General features: G+C 51.7%; 1 protein-coding gene across 1 annotated transcript in view; it reads right to left on the bottom strand.

The window, feature by feature from the left end:
• col12a1b (collagen, type XII, alpha 1b) overlaps positions 1–21,067 on the bottom strand; it is a 104,972-nt gene that overhangs the window by 42,204 nt on the left and 41,701 nt on the right. Inside the window, 17 exon segments of the mRNA XM_030345255.1 lie at positions 400–529; positions 2,458–2,597; positions 4,030–4,159; positions 4,431–4,570; positions 5,522–5,651; positions 6,224–6,363; positions 6,864–6,993; positions 7,399–7,538; positions 7,817–7,946; positions 8,169–8,308; positions 8,772–8,901; positions 12,337–12,476; positions 13,127–13,144; positions 13,660–13,792; positions 14,818–14,957; positions 17,051–17,180; positions 20,342–20,478. Of these exon segments, the coding sequence (XP_030201115.1) occupies positions 400–529; positions 2,458–2,597; positions 4,030–4,159; positions 4,431–4,570; positions 5,522–5,651; positions 6,224–6,363; positions 6,864–6,993; positions 7,399–7,538; positions 7,817–7,946; positions 8,169–8,308; positions 8,772–8,901; positions 12,337–12,476; positions 13,127–13,144; positions 13,660–13,792; positions 14,818–14,957; positions 17,051–17,180; positions 20,342–20,478 (2,178 nt within the window).

Below are 21,067 nucleotides of genomic sequence, written 5' to 3'. Positions count from 1 at the left end.
AGTCGCTGCGTCGCGGATACTGCGCGCTGTATGTGTACACAGTATGTAACGAATTACACTGGCCCTTTTGGAACACATCAGCCAATGAAAAACGGGTTCCCTAGTGACATCACAAGGGGGAGTGGCCACCCAGAGGAGTGATTGGGAGTATCAAACACGGCTCACCTACCTGGTGTATGATCCCTCCATCACACCCCCTCTAGGGGATGGATGATACCAGGTGGTAAAACAGGTAGCAATGACCCATGGACAACCCAATGGGTCATTGCTGACGGTTTCCAGAGGGTTTAGGATCGTATCCCATTTGAAGGACCTGCCGGGCGGACCCTCCACCTGCAGAATCCCGGGCCCTTCCCGCTCCGTGTCTCCCCGGAGCCCCGGAGCCCCGGAGCCACTTACTGGTCTTGCCGTTGTCGGTGAGGCTGGGTCCGTCTCCCTCGGCGTAGACGGGCACCACGGTGACGGTGTACTGGGTGTCCGGGAGCAGCTTGTCCAGCAGCATCTTGGTGGTGCTCTCCGACACCTCTTGCTGCGGAGGGGAGCAGAGTGTGGGTCTGGTGAGGTAACGGCAGCGCAGCGCTTCAGCGGTTGTGGACGGCCTGTTTTTGCTTTTTAAACTAAATCACAGGAATGACTGTGATGGTCTGATTCCCGAGGATTGCGACAATCCTACCCGCGTGCCGTTGGGCATGCATGCCGGAGCACGAACAGAGCAGACTCGAAAGAGATCAACCGGATCGCTCCAGATGAAACCGGCGGTATTTGGTTAAGCTGAAGGTCCGTTCCAGCTTCTGCGGTCGGACCGTCCTACCCTCTGCAGAGAGCCCCGCTGCGGGCCTCGTTCTGCTCGGGCTGAGCGGCTCGCTGGACCGAGAGGAGCTGAAGTCGCTCTGAGGCCAACGACAAGCGAGAAGCAGCGGAACCCAGAACCACCCGGGGCATAAGCACAGCGGCTGCTCGCCAGCTGCAGCAGGCCGAGAGCTGCCTCACCCCTCCAACTCCCCCTCTCCTCTCCTTCTCCCCCTCTCCTCCAACTCCCCCTCTCCTCTCCTCTCCCCCTTTCCCCCTCCCCCTCCTCCTCCTCCCCTCTCCCTCTCAGTGTTGTTGTTATTTCAGTCCATCAGGCTGCGTTAGCATCCAATCAGATGGAGCATCGCATTCCTGAGACCCTCGACACGCGAACACGTCAGCCCCCCTGACGCGTGGAGGGGCTCCCCCTGACGCGTGGAGGGGCCCCCCCTGACGCGTGGAGGGGCCCCCCCCTGACACGTGGAGGGGCCCCAAGAGGAGTCCCCAGCCTGACACGTGGAGGGGCCCCCCTGAAACGTGGAGGGGCCCCAAGAGGAGTCCCCAGCCTGACACGTGGAGGGGCCCCCGACTGCAGCCAGCACCACCTCCCCAAGGCCAGCACCTCCTCTAGGATTAGAGCCTCACACTGACCTACAGAGAGGATTAGAGCCTCACGCTGACCTACAGAGAGGACTAGAGCCTCACACTGACCTACAGAGAGGACTAGAGCCTCACGCTGACCTACAGAGAGGACTAGAGCCTCACACTGACAGAGAGGACTAGAGCCTCACACTGACCTACAGAGAGGATTAGAGCCACAGGCTGACCTACAGAGAGGATTAGAGCCTCACACTGACCTACAGAGAGGACTAGAGCCTCACGCTGACCTACAGAGAGGATTAGAGCCACAGGCTGACCTACAGAGAGGATTAGAGCCTCATAGTGACCTACAGAGAGGACTAGAGCCTCACACTGACCTACAGAGAGGATTAGAGCCTCACGCTGACCTACAGAGAGGATTAGAGCCTCACACTGACCTACAGAGGACTAGAGCCTGTAGTTTATGGTTCATGAGATGCACCTTTGAGCTATTTCAGTTAACTGGTTGACCGTTGGTTGATCTAACGTTTCACACATTTACTTTGTTAGAGAAGTCGAGATTCACCTGGGAACAATTTACCAATTCATGACAGATTAAGAAAAAAAGTATAACGGAGATGTGTAGAAATATGCTTGACACATTATGAAAACTTGTTGAACAGACTTATGCAATGAACTAATGCCTAAATATTGTGGGGGTGGGACTATTAAATAGAGACCCATTGCAATACATTCGGATCAACATGACATAAGCAATTTATATTGTAGGAAAGAGCAGAGAATCGTACATAATCTTTTGCAGGAATGTACCAAAGCATTTGTAACTTGTTCAAAGAAAAGAGAAACTGCTTTTTTGATGTGCACAGGTGACACAATGATGTGAAGATTGAACAGGTAGTTTTGAAAACTTGAAAAAAATTCTGATCCGACAAATGTACAAAAGCGCCTGAGAAGAACGGTACATTTAGAACCCGAATCCTATTTCGTACGGAGCAATGAAAGGCAGCAGATGTGAACTAAAGGCGGGTACAGAGCTGCGGAGGGGCCGCCGGAGGAACGGGGGCCTACCGTGATCTCCAGCCCCCCGTTGCTGGGGACGTAGGTGACCCTGTACCCCTGGACGTTCCCGTCGGCCGCTGTCCACTCCGCCGTCAGGGTGGTGATGGAGGGGTTCTTCACCTGCAGGTCGCTCAGACCGGCCAAGGGCACTGCGGCAGGGGGCAGGGACACCGAACTCAAACACAAGATCGGATCCATACTGCGGCGTTATGGTCTTTCCTTTTCATTTGTATGTAGCTACGAAACGCTGACTAAGGCACTTCAAATAATATTTACTTCTTACTTAAAAAGCTATTTAGTCTACAGTGACTTTATAGGGAATGGAGATCCATGTCATAAAGCAGCAGGTAGGGGTTAGACAGTACAGAGACGGGTCCTATTGAGCAAGTAGGGGTTAGACAGTACAGAGACAGGTCATTAAGGAGCAGGTAGGGGTTAGACAGTACAGAGATAGGTCATTAAGGAGCAGGTAGGGGTTGGACAGTACAGAGACAGGTCATTAAGGAGCAGGTGAGGGTTAGACAGTACAGAGACAGGTCATTAAGGAGCAGGTAGGGGTTAGACAGTACAGAGACAGGTCATTAAGGAGCAGGTAGGGGTTAGACAGTACAGAGACAGGCCATTAAGGAGCAGGTGAGGGTTAGACAGTACAAAGACGGGTCCTATTGAGCAGGTAGGGGTTAGACAGTAGAGAGAGGTCGTTAAGGAGCAGGTAGGGGTTAGACAGTACAGAGACAGGTCTTTAAGGAGCAGGTAGGGGTTAGACAGTACAGAGACAGGTCATTAAGGAGCAGGTAGGGGTTAGACTGTACAGAGACAGGTCATTAAGGAGCAGGTAGGGGTTAGACGGTACAGAGAGAAGTCATTAAAGAGCAGGTAGGGGTTAGACAGTACAGGGACAGGTCATTAAAGAGCAGGTAGGGGTTAGACAGTACAGAGACAGGTCATTAAGGAGCAGGTAGGGGTTAGACAATACAGAGACCGGTCGTTAAGGAGCAGGTAGGGGTTAGACAGTACAGAGACAGGTCATTAAGGAGCAGGTAGGGGTTAGACAGTACAGAGACAGGTCTTTAAGGAGCAGGTAGGGGTTAGACAGTACAGAGACAGGTTGTTAAGGAGCAGGTAGGAGTTAGACAGTACAGGGACAGGTCATTAAGGAGCAGGTAGGGGTTAGACAATACAGAGACAGGTCATTAAGGAGCAGGTAGGGGTTAGACAATACAGAGACAGGTCTTTAAGGAGCAGGTAGGGGTTAGACAGTACAGAGACAGGTCATTAAGGAGCAGGTAGGGGTTAGACAGTACAGAGAGAGGTCATTAAGGAGCAGGTAGGGGTTAGACAGTACAGAGACAGGTCATTAAGGAGCAAGTAGGGGTTAGACAGTACAGAGACAGGTCATTAAGGAGCAGGTAGGGGTTAGACAGTACAGAGACAGGTCTATAAGGAGCAGGTAGGGGTTAGACAGTACAGAGACAGGTCGTTAAGGAGCAGGTAGGGGTTGGGCAGTACAGAGACAGGTAGGGGTTAGACAGTACAGAGACAGGTCGTTAAGGAGCAGGTAGGGGTTAGACAGTGGCTCACAGGTCATCCCGTTCTCGGTCTGCCGCCGCCCCTCGCGGGCGGGGTACACCGGCTGCACCGACACAGCGTACTGCGTCTCCGGCTTCAGGTTCCTCAGCACGATGGAGGTGGTGCCCACCGGGACCACCTCCTGAGGGGGCGCGGAGAAGAACCACGCACACACAGAGACACACACACACACACACACACACACACACACACACACACACACACACAAAGCATCGTTAATATCAGCACTGATGGATATGATGTTCTGTATCTAGAAAGACAGATGATAGATAGATGGACAGACAGGTGACACAGATAGAGCAATACTGTAGACAGACAGACAGACAGACAGACAGACAGACAGACAGACAGACAGACAGACAGACAGACAGACAGACAGACAGACAGCCCACCATGTCCTCCGTCCCTCCGTCCACTGGGATGAAGAAGATCTTGTACTGGCGGACCGCCCCGTCGGCGGGCTCCCAGTTCACCTTCAGAGAGGTCATGGTGGGGTCAGTGACCCTGAGGTTCCTCACGCCACCCAGGGGTCCTGCACACACACACACACACACACACACACACAGGCACACGCACGTACAAACACACGCGCACGCGCACACACACACACACACACACACACACAAACACACGCGCACACACACACACACACACACAAACACGTGCACACACACACGTGCACATACACACGCACGCGCGCACACACACACACAGATCACTGATTACTATTACATCTATAATCTATAGTGAACATATCACATAACCATTGTTACATGTGTTTATGTATAAATGTATCTATACAGAGAGAGATTAATCTATATCCATCAATAAATCCATCCATCCATAAACGTATCATCGCCCCTCTATACATCACACCCCCCCCCTCTTGTAGCCTGGCCTCCCCAGAGCGGCCCCTGGCCCGTGGCCCCTGGCCCGCAGCCCGTGGGCTGTGGTCTGTGTCCGTGTAGTGCCTCCCGGCTGCTCTCTGCTTGTTATTAAGCGTGTTGTGTTGCAGCTCTGAACAACACACGAGCAGAAATCACAGCTCCTGTTTCCAATAAGATCCGACTTGGAAAGCCTCGTCCAAAGTACAAAGTATTCTAGCGTCCGGAATGAGAAGGAGAGCCCACCAGGATCCCGTTCATCACGTCCTCGTGTGCGGAATGCTTTGAAATGTGAGGGACGGCCGGGGCCCGGGACGGCGGCTCTGGGTACGCTCTGAGCACACATGGTCCTACTGCGGCCTCCACGCTTTCATGTTTCCAATCTGTCAGCCTGGAGACGCCATCATAGTCTAATTCAAGCCGCTGTCCTCTGATGCGTCTAACAGACGCTGCGTTCCACTCAGATGACGTTGCGTCGTGTTTCAGATTACAACAGGTTATCGTTTCAATATGAGGGTGAGGATCTGGACGCTGATTGGCTGCCGGTGACGCCACGCCGATTGCCACGACACGCAGAGTTAGAACCTGGTGGGTCTTACTTGTCTTGCCGTTCTCCGTCATCCTGGCTCCGTCTCCGACCGCGTACACGGGCACCAGCGTGACGGTGTAGACGGTGTCCGGCTGGAGGCTCCTCAGCACGGTGCTGGTGGCCGTCCCGGAGACCTGCTCCTGTTCACACCGGCGGGGGGAATCAGGGTTTAGTCTCTGCCGGCTTCCAGGCAGGAAGAGGGTTTGGTTACAGCTTCAAGACGGAGGAGCAACAAACAACAAACAGGACGGACCACCCATGTGGCCGGGACCGACCGCATCGGGAACCCCCTGGAGACGGGTGATAGGTCGATGGGCTCGGGGGGCCGAGATTCTATCATGCTCTCTGAGGGAGTGGGGTTCCGTTGTGAAGTGGTTTTATTTCTACTATTTACCAGGGGGGCTTTAACCAAAGGTCCACGATTTACATTTACATTGGGGGCATTTAGCAGACACTTTTATGCAAAGTAACTTATGATTACAAATCAAGTACAGTCAGAAGAAAGAGAGACAACAATCTATCTCTGTCGATACAGTAAGGATCCATAGAATCAAGTGCCAAGCACTAACAATCACTAGGTTAATCCATTCCCTGTCTAGACAAAGATAGCTAGGATGAGATTCTACAATGCCTACAGGGAGGCTGTGGCCATGTGATGGAACCCAGTACCGTGGTTCTAAGGGGTTCCGTAGGTTCTCCCTACCAGTCCTACCATGCTCTCGGCTCCTCCGGCAGCAGGGGTGTACAAAACCTTGTACTCCTTGACCTTTCCCTCTGCCAGCTCCCAGCGCACGTTCAGGGTGGACATGGTGGGGTTCACCACCACAAGGTTCTTCACACCGCCCAGAGGTTCTGATGGGGAACAGGTCCATCACACACAGGTCCTCACAAACAGGTCCATCACACACAGGTCCTCACAAACAGGTCCTCACACACAGGTCCATCACGCACAGGTCCATCACGCACAGGTCCTCACAAACAGGTCCTCACAAACAGGTCCATCACACACAGGTCCATCACACACAGGTCCTCACAAACAGGTCCTCACACACAGGTATATCACAAACAGGTCCATCACACACAGGTCCATCAGACACAGGTATATCACAAACAGGTATATCACAAACAGGTCCATCACACACAGGTCCATCACACACAGGTCCTCACAAACAGGTCCTCACAAACAGGTATATCACAAATAGGTCCATCACACACAGGTCCTCACAAACAGGTCCATCACACACAGGTCCTCACAAACAGGTCCTCGCAAACCAGTCTATCACCAATAGGTCCTCACAAAGAGGTCCTCACTGTCCAAGAATCTCGTTGAGTGTTCTCTCCACCAGTCTTACTTGTTTTCCCGGTCTCTGACATGCCGTTCCCGTCGCCCTCGCTGTAGACGGGGACCAGAGTCACGCTGTACAGGGTGTCGGGGGTCAGCCCTTTCAGCACGGTGGAGGTGGACTTTGCCGTAACTTTGTCCTGTTTCGGAAACAAACCAAGTTCAGCTCAGGTTAGCTTTTTCATTTAGAAGAGGACTTGGTGGGTTCAAAAACTGCTATGTAACATTTGCCATGGATTAAAGTGAAAATAGATTTTTCGTTTAAAAACGTTATTTATTCTTATAATCTCCCTGTGAACATGTTCTGCGTTAGACAACTGAATGGAGGAAAGAGGAATCTGATGAGATTAAGAGACAACAACTTAAAATGTTTTGCTTCTTAAAGCATCGGAACTCAAGTACTTATGTTGATGTTTCTCTCGGTTAGCTATGACGAAGACCTTTGTGGTCTTGCGGGTTCCCTGGGATCTTTCTGTAGGGCTGCCCTTATGTCCCGAGTGTGAAGGCGTAGTAGGGTTCTGTGGTTCTGTGGGCGCCCGTCCTACCGTGCTTTTGGGGCCTCCCGCCGCCGGGGCGTAGACCACCTTGTACTCCGTCACCCTCCCCTCTGCCGGCTCCCAGCGCACCTCCAGCGTGGTCATGGAGGGGTTCAGGACCTGCAGGTTCCTCCCCCCGCCCAGAGGTTCTGAGGGAGGACAGGTACGTCACAAACACGTCCTCACAAACGGATGCCCACTGACAAGTTCAATACAAACACGTCTTCACAAACACGACCTCACAAACACGTCCTCACAAAGTGGTCCTCACAAATGCGTACTCATTAACTCATTAACGCAAAAAATGATAGCACAAAAAGGTCCTCACAAACAGGTCCATCGCATCCAGGTCAAACAAGACCAGGTCCTCACAAACAGTTCAGCACCCTAACATCACTCCAAGGAGGAGCCTCTCTAACGGCCGTACTTGTTTTCCCGTCATCGGACATCCTCTTGCCGTCTCCTTCGGCGTAGACTGGTACCAGGGTGACGGTGTAGATGGTGTCAGGCTGCAGGCCCTTCAGAACCGTGGTGGTGGCTGAACTGGAGACCTTTTCCTGAGGGGTGCAAAGGTGCATTCAGCTCCCCTTGGTTCAGGTCAGATTACATCCTAGGGCTCTGTTAGTCTAGCCGCTGGTCAATCAATCAGGTAATAAGTTATGAAGTAAAAATACCAAACATTTGCTATTTAATACTCCACAAATGCAGATATTTGGATATATTTGTTTGTTTCAGATGATTACTAAGGTTCTACAGTCTGGTTCTGCGGGTCATCCTACCACGCGCTCAGCTCCTCCGGCAGCAGGGGTGTACAGAACCTTGTACTCCTTGACCTTTCCGCTGGCCGGCTCCCAGCGGACGTTCAGGGTGGACATGGTGGGGTTCAGGACCTGCAGGTTCCTCACACCGCCCAGAGGTTCTGAGGGGGAACAGGTCAATCACACACAGGTCCTCACACACAGGTCCTTACAAACAGGTCCATCACACACAGGTCCTCACAAACAGGTCCATCACACACAGGTCCTCACAAACAGGTCCATCACACACAGGTCCTCACAAGCACATGGATGGCTAAGAGCCATTACTATACATGGTCACTGACAGTTATATCTGGCTAGCTCTGCTGCCCGCTTCGTTGGAGCAACCTCGTTAACTCTACTGCGGTACCTCCTCCCGGTTACTCCCCTTGGGTTTCGGGGAGCTATTCATTGCCCTTTAGAGGGTTTAGGGCTCAGGGCTTAGGGCTCGGGGCTTAGGGCTCGGGGCTTAGGGCTCGGGGCTTAGGGCTCGGGGCTTAGGGCTCGGGGCTTAGGGCTCGGGGTTTAGGCTCTCTCAGACTCACCGTGAATCAGGGATACAGTAATAAAGCGTTCCAGACTTACCGGTCTTCCCCTGGCCGGAGATGTCTTTGCTGTCTCCGTTGGCATACACCGCGGCCACAGTGATGGTGTAGGGTGTGTCGGGGCTCAGCTTCTGGAGCACCGCCGACGTCTTCTTGCCTCCCACCTGGGTCTGTCGGAGGAGGGAGGGGTGGAGGGGTCAGCGGTGACGTAGGAGCGTTCCTTCAGGATGGAGGCGCTGTACTCGCGGCCTCTGAGATCCGACCTCAACGTCAATTTACAATCAGGACATTTAAGAAAAAACAGGTTCTCTAAAACGTTCACCCCGTGGGCGGGACGCCTCATGAGATCGCCGTCATGATTGGTCATCAAAGTTCCCTTCTTTCTTGGAGATTTAGGATTGGGGGTGGTTGTGTGAGCCTGGGGAGCCTTTTGAGACTGTAATTGTTGGGCTTACGGATAAAGTTGAGCTGAATAACTCTGGCATCAAGTAGTCGGCGCAGACGGCCGGTTCAGATGTGTTGTATGTGCGGACAGGGAACCTTGACAACAGCTGCGCTTTTACGAGGTGAAGTCTGCATCTTTATAAACGTTAACTCCGCCGAAACTCAACAGAGCATTAAAAACACTGTAAAGGCTTTGCCAGCCGAAGCACTGTAATAGAAGGGATCAAAACTAACAAGTGATGTCACGAGAACGTCTGCCTTGGCTACTGCCTCCAAACAGCGCTGGACTCCTGAATCAACACAAATCCAACATGTGTCATCCACGCGCTCCGTGGATGATGTCAGACATTCTTTTTTTTCTTTTATTTTTTAGTGATTTACTCAAAGGGATCCCAAAGAGGCCGCTGGGAGTCTCTAGACTGGAGGTTTCGCAATGCATCTCGCAGTGGAGGAGTTCCAGTAAACACATCCATCTGTGCCTAAACACTGTCCTTGGAGGAGCAGGGGGGAATTAGCATCACAATCCCATATGCAAAAGAAAAACTGTTTAATTTACACGTCGAGGCGTCTCACCGCTAAACCACCACTGAACCAGCGAAGGGAGAGGCACGAGATGTCATCATGACGTCAACCAGAGACAGATAACAATAGACCTTCTGTCTGTGATGGGATGGGACCTGTAGAGCTCTGAGGACATCAGACTCTCTGGTGGGATTGAGCTGAGGACCTGTAGAACTCTGCTACAGGCAGAGACCTTCTGCCTCAGCCTGTAGTCCTCTGAAGAACACAGACTCTCTACTGGGATGGAACCTGTAGTCCTCTGAAGAACACAGACTCTCTACTGGGATGGAACCTGTATTCCTCTGAAGAACACAGACTCTCTACTGGGATGGAACCTGTATTCCTCTGAAGAACACAGACTCTCTACTGGGATGGAGCCTGCAGCCCTCTGAAGAACACAGACTCTCTACTGGGATGGAACCTGCAGCCCTCTGAAGAACACAGACTCTCTACTGGGATGGAACCTGCAGCCCTCTGAAGAACACAGACTCTCTACTGGGATGGAACCTGCAGCCCTCTGAAGAACACAGACTCTCTACTGGGATGGAACCTGCAGCCCTCTGAAGAACACAGTCTCTTCTGGGATGGAACCTGCAGCCCTCTGAAGAACACAGACTCTCTGGTGGGATGGAGCATTTAGCTCTCTTTGACTCCAGGCATGTTATCTTGGCCTCTGCTCCCTCCCTACCCTGTCTTTTGTTGGTTGTTTACCTCTGTTATTCCAGCACAGTCTTCATGTGCTGAGCATGCGGCAGGTAAACAAAGCCGACGCCAACATCGACAGAGCGAGCTATCTCCCTCCTCCTCCTCCTCCTCCTCCTCCTCCTCCTCCTCCCGTCTCCGGTAATATCTGGCTGGTTTTTACGATGCAATAACTCCTACAGGCCGAGATTTGACAACAGATGTTTGTCTGCTTGTGTGTGTTTAACTGCATCCACACGTTGTGGTGGGGCGGGAATACCAAAGACAGTAAAGACCCTGACGTCACCGCTGTGAGCCGAGCCGTCCCGTCTCAGACACCCCGGGGAACCGGCCGATTCTAAATCGTTTCCGATGGTTCCCACTGCGTCCTGGAAGACCGGACCGACCGGGGGGCTAACGGGGACTAGGGCTGGGGGGAGGGAACTGGGAACACTGGGGAACTGGGAACCCAGGGGAACTAGGATCAGAGGAGAACTGGGAAGGTCCTCGCTGAACACCAGCCAGTTCTGAGATCCTGCGTGTCAACGTCAGCAGGCATTCCTCCTGATTGATAACGATGTTTGAATAACGCTCTGTGGAAATGTCTCTTTGTTGGTACTGTAATCATCCCAAACTGAAGATTAGGTTTAAAAACACAAAGAGAATCTGGAGTATTCCAACAGCTCTTCGATGTACGCAGGGAGTCCGACATTCAGACTGAACGGTGAGTCTCTCATTCAGCCGTCATTATCAGGGTTGTTTTAATGTTCTAAACAGTCACTCTGCAGTTCTTATCGTGATGTGGATATTCTACATTAAGTTTAGGAAAAAAAAATCAACACACACTTCCTATTAAACACCTTTCCAAGTTTCCACAGAGTTTTAATGGTGTGGTTATGAGGTTTCCTATATAATCTGTGAGCAGCTTACATTAAACGCCTCCTTTACTGTTGTTCTATTTTGATTGGCTCAGTTTTTTTGATTACCAAGTGATGTCAGTCTGGCACCAGTCAGAACCACAACACTTGAAGCACAAAGCGTGAAGGCGCAGAGACTCGCCTCACCGCCACCCGTTACACACTTTTTGTATGTTGTTCGTCCTTGCACTTCAAAATAATACTTAGCATGGTGTATCTTATCCTAGCTATCTTTGTTGTATACAGGGAATGGGTTAACCTAGTGACTGTTAGTGCTCGGCACTTGGTTCTATGAACATCCTTACTGCACCGACGGCAATAAATAGTTGTTTCTCTTTCTTCTGGCAAATGTACTTATTGTAAGTCGCTTTGGATTAAAGCTTCTGCTAAATATAAATGTGGATTAAGGCAGAGGTCTGAGGAAGCTGGCTGCAGAACATGTTCTCCAGCCAGGAGCTTCCTCAGACGTCTGCAGGGTCCGACCGGTCCGGTCTGGTAGGGGGGGCGGGGTGAAGGCACCTGACCTCTGACCTCTGACGTCTGCTGTCCCGTCTAACTGTGTGTCTGTGTGTCTGTCTGTGTGTCTGTGTGTCTGTGAGACTGTGTGTCTGTGTGTCTGTGTGTCTGTATATCTGTGTGTCTGTGTGTCTGTGTGTCTGTGTGTGTCTGTGTGTCTGTATATCTGTGTGTCTGTGTGTCTGTCTGTGTGTCTGTGTGTCTGTGAGACTGTGTGTCTGTGTGTCTGTGTGTCTGTATATCTGTGTGTCTGTGTGTCTGTGTGTCTGTGTGTATCTGTGTGTGTCTGTGTGTCTGTATATCTGTGTGTCTGTGTGTATCTGTGTGTCTGGGTCTCTATATTTCCGTGTGTCCGTGTGTCTGTGTCTGTGTTTCTGTATGTCTGTATATCTGTGCGTCCGTGTGTCCGTGTGTCAGTCCCCAGGGGGACTTCAGCGCTCAACCAGAACATGATGTAATCGAAATCTAAATGTAGGTGAGACTCACGGTGAGGGTCTTGCCCCCGGCGCTGGGCTGGTAGGTGATCTTGTAGTTCTGAACGGGCCCTGGGGCATGCCCCCACTTGGGGGTCAGGGAGGTGGTGGTGGCGTTGATGACCACCAGGTCGGTGGGCGGGCCGGTGGACACTGGGGGGGGGGAGAGGAGAGGTAAGAATCAGGCCGTTCTGGGAGCGTGATGGGTGCCGGGTGAGTGGCTCAGGGTGCTTAGGGAGGTGATGGGTTAAGCGATGATGACATGGATGATGATGAAGACGGTGATGACGAAGACGATGATGATGGTGACTTCCACGATGCCCCACGACCCAGAGTTCCAGGGGGCGTGAGGATGGACTATACAGAGAGGGGAGGTGAGGCGGACAATATGAACGAGACACGGACGGAAGCAGCTAGGGTTGGGCTCAAGTCCCGGTTTCCAATCAATCGAGTCGATCAGTCGATCAAAATGGTGCTCTGACCAACCATAAATTTTGTTTATTTTTGATTGACCCACATCATCCAATACCATGATGAACCAATTAATCCCGATCACATGAGCTCACCATGACAACCAGCCACATCAACACCTGAGGTGACAGGTCGATGTATTGATCGCATTAAAGTACTTTGAACACAACCCACGTGCTAAGAAAAGACATGCTAACTGCTATAGGATGACTGGGGTGCACATTGATGACATCACAGGATGAAGAGCATGACAGATGAGGGTGGATGAAGTGGATGAGGTGGACAACAGCGGAACACATAAACAAAATACTAATGGCTTCCTCCTAACATACCAGCTGGCGCCTTCAGCACTGAGGACAGAGAGTGAGAAAGGGTTAACGGTGGAGTTCACCTGTAAATACTGTGCAGAACATCGGTGAATACTGTGTAGTACATCTGTAAATACCCTGCAGTACATCTGTGAATACTGTGTGGTACAGCTGTAAATACTGTGCGGTACATCTGTGAATACTGTGTAGTACATCTGTAAATACTGTGCAGTACATCTGTGAATACTGTGTGGTACATCTGTGAATACCCTGCAGTACATCTGTGAATACCCTGCAGTACATCTGCAAATACTGTGCAGTACATCTGTGAATACTGTGCAGTACATCTGTGAATACTGTGTGGTACATCTGTGAATACCCTGCAGTACATCTGTGAATACCCTGCAGTACATCGGTGAATACTGCGTAGTACATCTGTAAATACTGTTAAGTACACGTGTGAATACTGTGCATAACTTGTATGTAAAGTATGAGTAGCGAGTACAGGGTCTGGGGTGTTGTCAGCAGGTAGGGGTGGAGCTAGGGGCGTGGCTTACAGGTGCGCTCGTGGCCAATCAGGTCCTCGCTCTCTGATTCGTCGGGGTAGATGGCGGTGACGGTGACGTCATAGTCAGTGTCGATGTCCAAACCCTCCAGGACATGAGTGGTGTCATCATTGCTCAGGATGGCCTGGAGAGAGAGAGAGAGAGAGAGAGAGAGAGAGAGAGAGAGAGAGAGAGACAGAGAGAGAGAGAGAGACAGAGACAGAGACAGAGACAGAGAGACAGAGACAGAGAGAGACAGAGAGACAGAGAGACAGAGAGAGACAGAGACAGAGACAGAGAGAGACAGAGACAGAGACAGAGAGACAGAGACAGAGAGAGAGAGACACGTTAAGGGGAAAATGAGATGGGTAGGTGATCTAGGAGATCATCTCTCATTTGTTGAGATAAGTCAGGTTGAGGACAAATTAAGCTGTACTACATAAAAGGTGCCGTTGGCGAGATTTAAGAGCCATAGTATGAGTGTAATTAGTTAGGAATGACCCAGGCATCTGTCATCCATTACGGAGTGAAATGTGCTGTGAGAATATCTGGTTCTGGTTCAATGCGCCTGCCTCTGTTTGAGAACATTCCGATTTCTGACTAATCGGGGCATCGCTTCTCTGATTGGCTCTGGAAGTCATCTCACCGGTCAATCACAGTGGAGAAACAAAGGGAGGGAGGGAGTAGAGAGGGGAGGGCGGATCACGTCTCTACTGCCCTCTCTTTATTACCCCTGAATCTTACCTGCAGTCCCTTTAGTTTAGGACGGGATTAACCCAGTAGGGTTAGGGTTACTCAGTAACTATCGTGTTGGTAGTTGGTTTCTCCTCTATCGTGTTGGTAGTTTGTTTCTCCTCTATCGTGTTGGTAGTTTGTTTCTCCTCTCTCGTGTTGGTAGTTTGTTTCTCCTCTATCGTGTTGGTAGTTGGTTTCTCCTCTCTCGTGTTGGTAGTTTGTTTCTCCTCTATCGTGTTGGTAGTTTGTTTCTCCTCTATCGTGTTGGTAGTTGGTTTCTCCTCTATCGTGTTGGTAGTTGGTTTCTCCTCTCTCGTGTTGGTAGTTTGTTTCTCCTCTATCGTGTTGGTAGTTTGTTTCTCCTCTCTCGTGTTGGTAGTTGGTTTCTCCTCTATCGTGTTGGTAGTTGGTTTCTCCTCTCCCAATGTAACTTACGTGTTCGTAGTTGGGGTTCCCCTTCTTGGCCCAGCCGAGCCGGTACATGGCCACGTCCGGGGCCCCTACAGCCCAGGTCACCCTGAAGGAGGTCTGGGTCACCTCTGAGGTCCTCAGGTCCTTGGGGGCCGGGACCACATCTAGAGAGAGAGAGAGAGAGACAGAGAGAGAGAAGCAAGAGGGAGGGAGAGAGAGAGAGTGAGAGAGAGAGAGAGAGAGAGAGAGAGACAGAGAGAGAGGGACAGAGCGAGAGAGAGGGACAGAGAGAGAGAGAGAAGCAAGAGGGAGGGGGAGAGAGAGAGAGAGAGAGAGAGAGAGAGAGAGAGAGAGAGAGAGAGAGGAGGAGGAGCAAGGAGAGGGAGAGAAGGAGTCATGAAGGAGGGGGGAGAGGAGGGAGGAGAGAGTGTGAGGAAGTGTTGGTGGGCGTGGCGGTTTAACGAGCCCAGGTGATGAACACATGGAAGAGCGTTTAGCTGCAGGTGCATTTCAAGGTCCTGTCCAGGCACGGTGTTTATTAGTTCTGTTTCTGTGTTTGTGCGTATATGTCACATTATGTTTGGTGTGTGAGTGTGAGTGTGTGTGTGTGTGTGTGTGTGTGTGTGTGTGTGTGTGTGTGTGTGTGTGTGTGTAAACGATTGTGTCTGTTTTTATTTGTCACATGTGTGTCTGTTTGTGTGTTTGTGTGTGTGTGTGTGTCTGTTTGTGTGTATGTGCTTGTGTGTCGTTCTGTTCTTCTGTCTCAACCTGTGCAGACATAAACTTCACCGAGGATTATTGATAAACTGTGGCATAAATCACATACCCACACTCACACACACACACACAAACACCCCCCCCCACACACACAAAGACTCTCTCACCCAGATTTGCACACAAACACTCCTACACACACACAAACACAAACACACACACACACACACACACACACACACACACACACACACACAATACCGTGTTGGTTCACAGATGTGGAAACTATGTCTAATAAACAGGGGAACCGTTGCTGCTCTGGCCGGGACGTCTGGCATCACGGAACCATGCTGACTGGTTGCCATGGCAACAACTAGGACACGAGTCGTCAACAGCAGAAGACACAAGAGATCCCCCGGGGAACCCTAGCATCCGTGGGCCGCGCACAGCCGCCGGCCATCTTGGATCTACACATAACACTGAAGTCCCCCCAGAACCAAGATGGAGCTCAGATGGATTCAAGATGGCCGCCCGGTGAATCAGGCCCATTAAGGACTTAAGGGGGACCTATTATGCTTTTCAACTTTTATGACCTATAAACGTTGTTATAAGGATTGATAGTCATGTTCAACCATACACAAAAAACAATGTCGATTTTCGGGAAACTCTTCCCCTCATCTGGGCGCTTTCAGCATTCTCTGTCAATGCTCCGTTTCGTCCTTCTCCGCCCCCTCGCCCCCCTCCTGCCAGCCCAACTCCGTTGTGATTGGTTACCTTCCTTGGAGCGCGCGCGCGGGCAGATTTGACCAGGCATATGGGGGCGCGGCAGGAGTGCCTCTACGTAGATGATTTCCCGGAAATGTGAACAAGTGAATCGCAAACGTTGTCCCGAGTGTTTAGCGCTCTGCACAGCCACCCCAGACTGTCTGCAGGGAATACGTCGAAGTGCATGGACTTCATTATTTGACACTTTAGTATGGTTAAACATGACTATCAATCATTATAACAACGTTTATAGGTCATAAAAGTCGAAAAAGCATAATAGGTCCCCTTCAAGGTCAACCCAAGGTGGAGGTTGTGGAGGGAGCAGGTGGAGGAGGGCGGCTGGGCCCTCTCACTGGAGCAGCGGTTCTCCGTCTGGTTCTACTAGTGTTCCCCCTCTAAGATATTCTTTCAGTCGAGTACGCCCTTCATTGGCACAGACATTTTTGGGGGACAAAAATGAATACATTTAAATAAATAAAAAATGTGCGCTCTATTTGGCAGTAAAACTGAACATTAAGAGGGTGCAAATACTCACAATTTATTGATTTATTGAATCTGTATTATTTTCTGAGAGATCTTCTGAGTACCCCCAGCAGTACTCCAAAGCACCCCAAACGGAACGCGGACCCCGATTTGAGTACCACTGCTCCGGACTACTGATGAAGGAGGTTCTGAATCTCCTCCACCTGAAGACCATGAGTGTGTCTGAGCTCCTCCGGGCCGAACGGGGTCGGGGGGGGGGGGGGGGGGGGGGGGGGGGGGGGGGGGGGGGTCTCACCTGTGATGGCCTGTCCCAGCATGGGGGTCCCGGGGCCTTGGTCGTACACGGGGGTCACCGCCACGTCGTACTCGCTCTGGGACATCAGGCTGCCCAGGTCGAGGGAGGTGATGTCACCGTTGACCTCCATCTGCCCCCAGGGTCAAAGGTCACACAGGGGTCATCAAAGTGACATGCACAGTGCAGAGATAGTAGGGGTTAGACAGTGCAGATATAGTAGACTTGGTAGCCCCGCCCATTCTGCCGACGATTTTAATTCGCCCTGCAGAAGGGTCTGGAGATGAGTAATGCATTCCTTTCTGTTTCCGATACGTTTTTGCGGGAGCCAATCATCAAGCTGGCTCCTCCCCCCCCACAATTATGACAGGGAAGCGGCGGCAAGCAGCCAATCGTGTTCAGAGTCAGTTGAACTCTGCCTGTTGATCACGCCTCTTGTGCTGAAGAAAATGACAGCAGTTTCCCCAGACCAGCGTGCAATCTACTACTGAGCTTGGTCTGGCAATAGCCAGGCTACAGAGAGAGGTCATTAAGGATCAGGTAGGGGCTAGACAGTACAGACAGGTCATTAAGGAGCAGGTAGGGGTTAGACAGTACAGAGACAGGTCATTAAGGAGAAGGTAGGGGTTAGACAGTACAGAGACAGGTCATTAAGGAGCAGGTAGGGGTTAGACAGTACAGAGACAGATCATTAAGGAGCAGGTAGGGGTTAGACAGTACAGAGACAGGTCGTTAAGGAGCAGGTAGGGGTTAGACAGTATAGAGACAGGTCATTAAGGAGCAGGTAGGGGTTAGACAGTACAGAGACAGGTCATTAAGGAGCAGGTAGGGGTTAGACAGTACAGACCGGTCACTAAGGAGCAGGTAGGGGTTAGACAGTACAGAGACAGGTCGTTAAGGAGCAGGTAGGGGTTAGACAATACAGAGACAGGTCATTAACAAGCAGGTAGGGGTTAGACAGTACAGAGACTGGTCATTAACAAGCAGGTAGGGGTTAGACAGTACAGAAACAGGTCATTAAGGAGCAGGTAGGGGTTAGACAGTACAGAGACAGGTCATTAAGGTGCAGGTAGGGGTTAGACAGTACAGAGACAGGTCATTAAGGTGCAGGTAGGGGTTAGACAGTACAGAGACAGGTCATTAAGGTGCAGGTAGGGGTTAGACAGTACAGAGACAGGTCATTAAGGAGCAGGTAGGGGTTAGACAGTACAGAGACAGGTCATTAAGGAGCAGGTAGGGGTTAGACAGTACAGAGACGGGTCATTAAGGAGCAGGTAGGGGTTAGACAGTACAGAGACAGGTCGTTAAGGAGCAGGTAGGGGTTAGACAGTACAGAGACAGGTCGTTAAGGAGCAGGTAGGGGTTAGACAGTACAGAGACAGGTCGTTAAGGAGCAGGTAGGGGTTAGACATTACAGAGACAGGTCATTAAGGAGCAGGTAGGGGTTAGACAGTACAGAGACAGGTCATTAAGGAGCAGGTAGGGGTTAGACAGTACAGAGACAGGTCGTTAAGGAGCAGGTAGGGGTTAGACAGTACAGAGACAGGTCATTAAGGAGCAGGTAGGGGTTAGACAGTACAGAGACAGGTCATTAAGGAGAAGGTAGGGGTTAGACAGTACAGAGACAGGTCATTAAGGAGCAGGTAGGGGTTAGACAGTACAGAGACAGGTCATTAAGGTGCAGGTAGCTGATATGGGCCTCCTGCTCCAGGATGCCCAGGCTTTGGACATTGGACAGCTAGGCTTTGGACATCGAATCGAAGGCAGAACCTTTTAACTGCGAGTGGAACACCCAAACCATCATGCATTTATCACAATAAACAACTTTGTTCCTTGGTTTTCAAATTGTATGTTCAAATTTTCATGTTCTTCTTTGGTTTTGTGTTCTGCGGGATTTTAATGAAGTGTTCTGGTCTTCCAGAAGAACGGGGCTATCGACGAACGTGGCTCCGCGGAACACTTTGAAACTGTTATCGTGATGAACTACTGTATAAATAAAGTTGATTGAATTGCGTGGAACCGTTGTGAAATGTTACCAAATGTTTCTGAGATGCTTCGTAGCACATGTGCTGCTGTCGTCACACAAATAAACAAACCAAACAAAGCAGTCCACTGCCCCAGATTCCGTCAAGACGCCGATGCTTGCCTCCCCCGCTCCCGATCCGCCACTCGGACCAGAGTAGACCAGAACCTCACAAGACGCACATTTAGGACGACCCTAGTTTTTCCTGAGTTTCCATTTCCAAGGAAGAAGTAAAGATGACGGGTGGATTAGAAACGTTCTCCTCAGGCACTCATTCCTCGTCTGGTCTTTGCCACCGGCGGAGACAAGAAGCTTTGAGGGCTGAGCTCTGACTGCAGCTCTCGGCCGTTTCCCTGATCCTGGTCCAAAAGGAGTTCTGGAAACTTCTCCCAGGTGTCAACCAAACACCCTCCCGACCGCAGATCCCTCCCAGACTGTTTGTCTCCCGACTGTTTCCAGGGGAGGGGAACGTTCTGAGGACAGGGAGGGTCGGCTGAACGGAGGTCAGCCTGGGGCTGGGGTCAGCAGCCAAACGCCTCTCCTCACTGCCAGAAAACTCTCTTACCCAGAATCCTCGGCCATGCAGCCACAGCTGCCTCATCATTTAAAGGGCTAGCCGTAATTCTTGACTGGTCGTTTTTTTTCCCCTGAATCAGGACACATTTGATACAGTGGAGTGGAACAGGCCTCGTAAAGCAGAGAGTCGCTCAGCACAGGGCCATGTTTTTCTGTCTGGAGCTTCAGTCTCTGAGAGCTCACTGACGTTTCAGTGAAGCATTGGCCTTCCTAACCCAGGATTGGCTGACAAGGCTGTCAGACATCTGTCAAACAGAGCTCATCCAATGGAAGGCTCTTCCAAACAAAGCAGAGCCAGGATTGGATCAGAGAAGATAGGTCAATGTTTCACCTCCTGGAGACGGTGGCTGCTTTCCAATAGCCAATAGTTGAATAAGGATCCCACCGTCTCTCTCTTGCTGAGTCTCCAGATCTTTCCTCGATCCCTGTTGGACCAACACTATCCCACACAGGAAGTGCTCTGGACTCAGGACGGACACACATCCTGCCGGTCCTGCCTCACAACCGCCTAAAGGACTCTGAAGCACGACCGGTCTTCTCTGTTCCACACGGCTCCTCTCCTACTGCTTGACCACTGACTCCTCGTCGCTAGGGAAGGAGAGCTAGGGAAGGAGCCTAGGGAAGGAGCCCTAGGGAAGGAGGGCTAGGGAAGGAGCCTAGGGAAGGAGCCCTAGGGAGCGGGGCGGGGGGCTCACCTCCTTGGCGTCGCCCTCGTCGGGCTTGTAGGTGAGAATGTACTTGCGGACGTTCCCGGGCGCCGCGTCCCACTTGAGCTTCATGGCGCTGTGGGTGACGTCGGAGATCCGGAGCACACCGGCCGGCAGCTCGGGCCCTGGGGGAGGAGGAGGAGAGGGAGGAAGGGGGAGGAGGAGGAGGAGGGGGAGGAGGGGGAGGAGGAAGGGGAAGGGGGAGCAGGGGGAAGAGGAGGAGGAGGGGGAGGGGGAGGAGGGGGAAGAGGAGGGGGAAGAGGAGGAGGAGGAGGAGGAGGGGGAAGGGGGAGGAGGAGGGGGAGGAGGAGGGGGAGGGGGAGGAGCAGGAGGAGGGGGAGGAGGAAGGGGAAGGGGGAGGAGGGGGAGGAGGAAGGGGAAGGGGGAGGAGGGCGAGGGGGAGGGGGAGGAGGAGTAGGAGGAGGGTAAGGGGGAGGAGCAGGAGGAGGGGGAGCAGGAGGAGGGGGAGGAGGAGGAGGAGGAGGGGGAGGAGGAGGAGGAGGAGGGGGAGTAGGAGGAGGAGGAGGGGGAGTAGGAGGAGGAGGGAGGAGGAGGGAGGAGGAGGGGGAGGGGGGAGGAGGGGGAGTAGGACAGGGTATCAATGCAGGAATGAGAAATGAAGCTGCATATATATATATATGGGAAACTTGCAAAGGCATTTCCTGGAGATGGGTTAGTGTAGTGTTTGTGTAATCTTGCCTGGTATAGAGTAAA

Source organism: Gadus morhua, chromosome 21, assembly GCF_902167405.1.
Source record: "Gadus morhua chromosome 21, gadMor3.0, whole genome shotgun sequence".
Classification (NCBI taxonomy): Eukaryota; Metazoa; Chordata; class Actinopteri; order Gadiformes; family Gadidae; genus Gadus; species Gadus morhua.
Note: the sequence above shows the minus strand (reverse complement) of the source record. Positions and strands in the feature narration are given on the sequence as shown.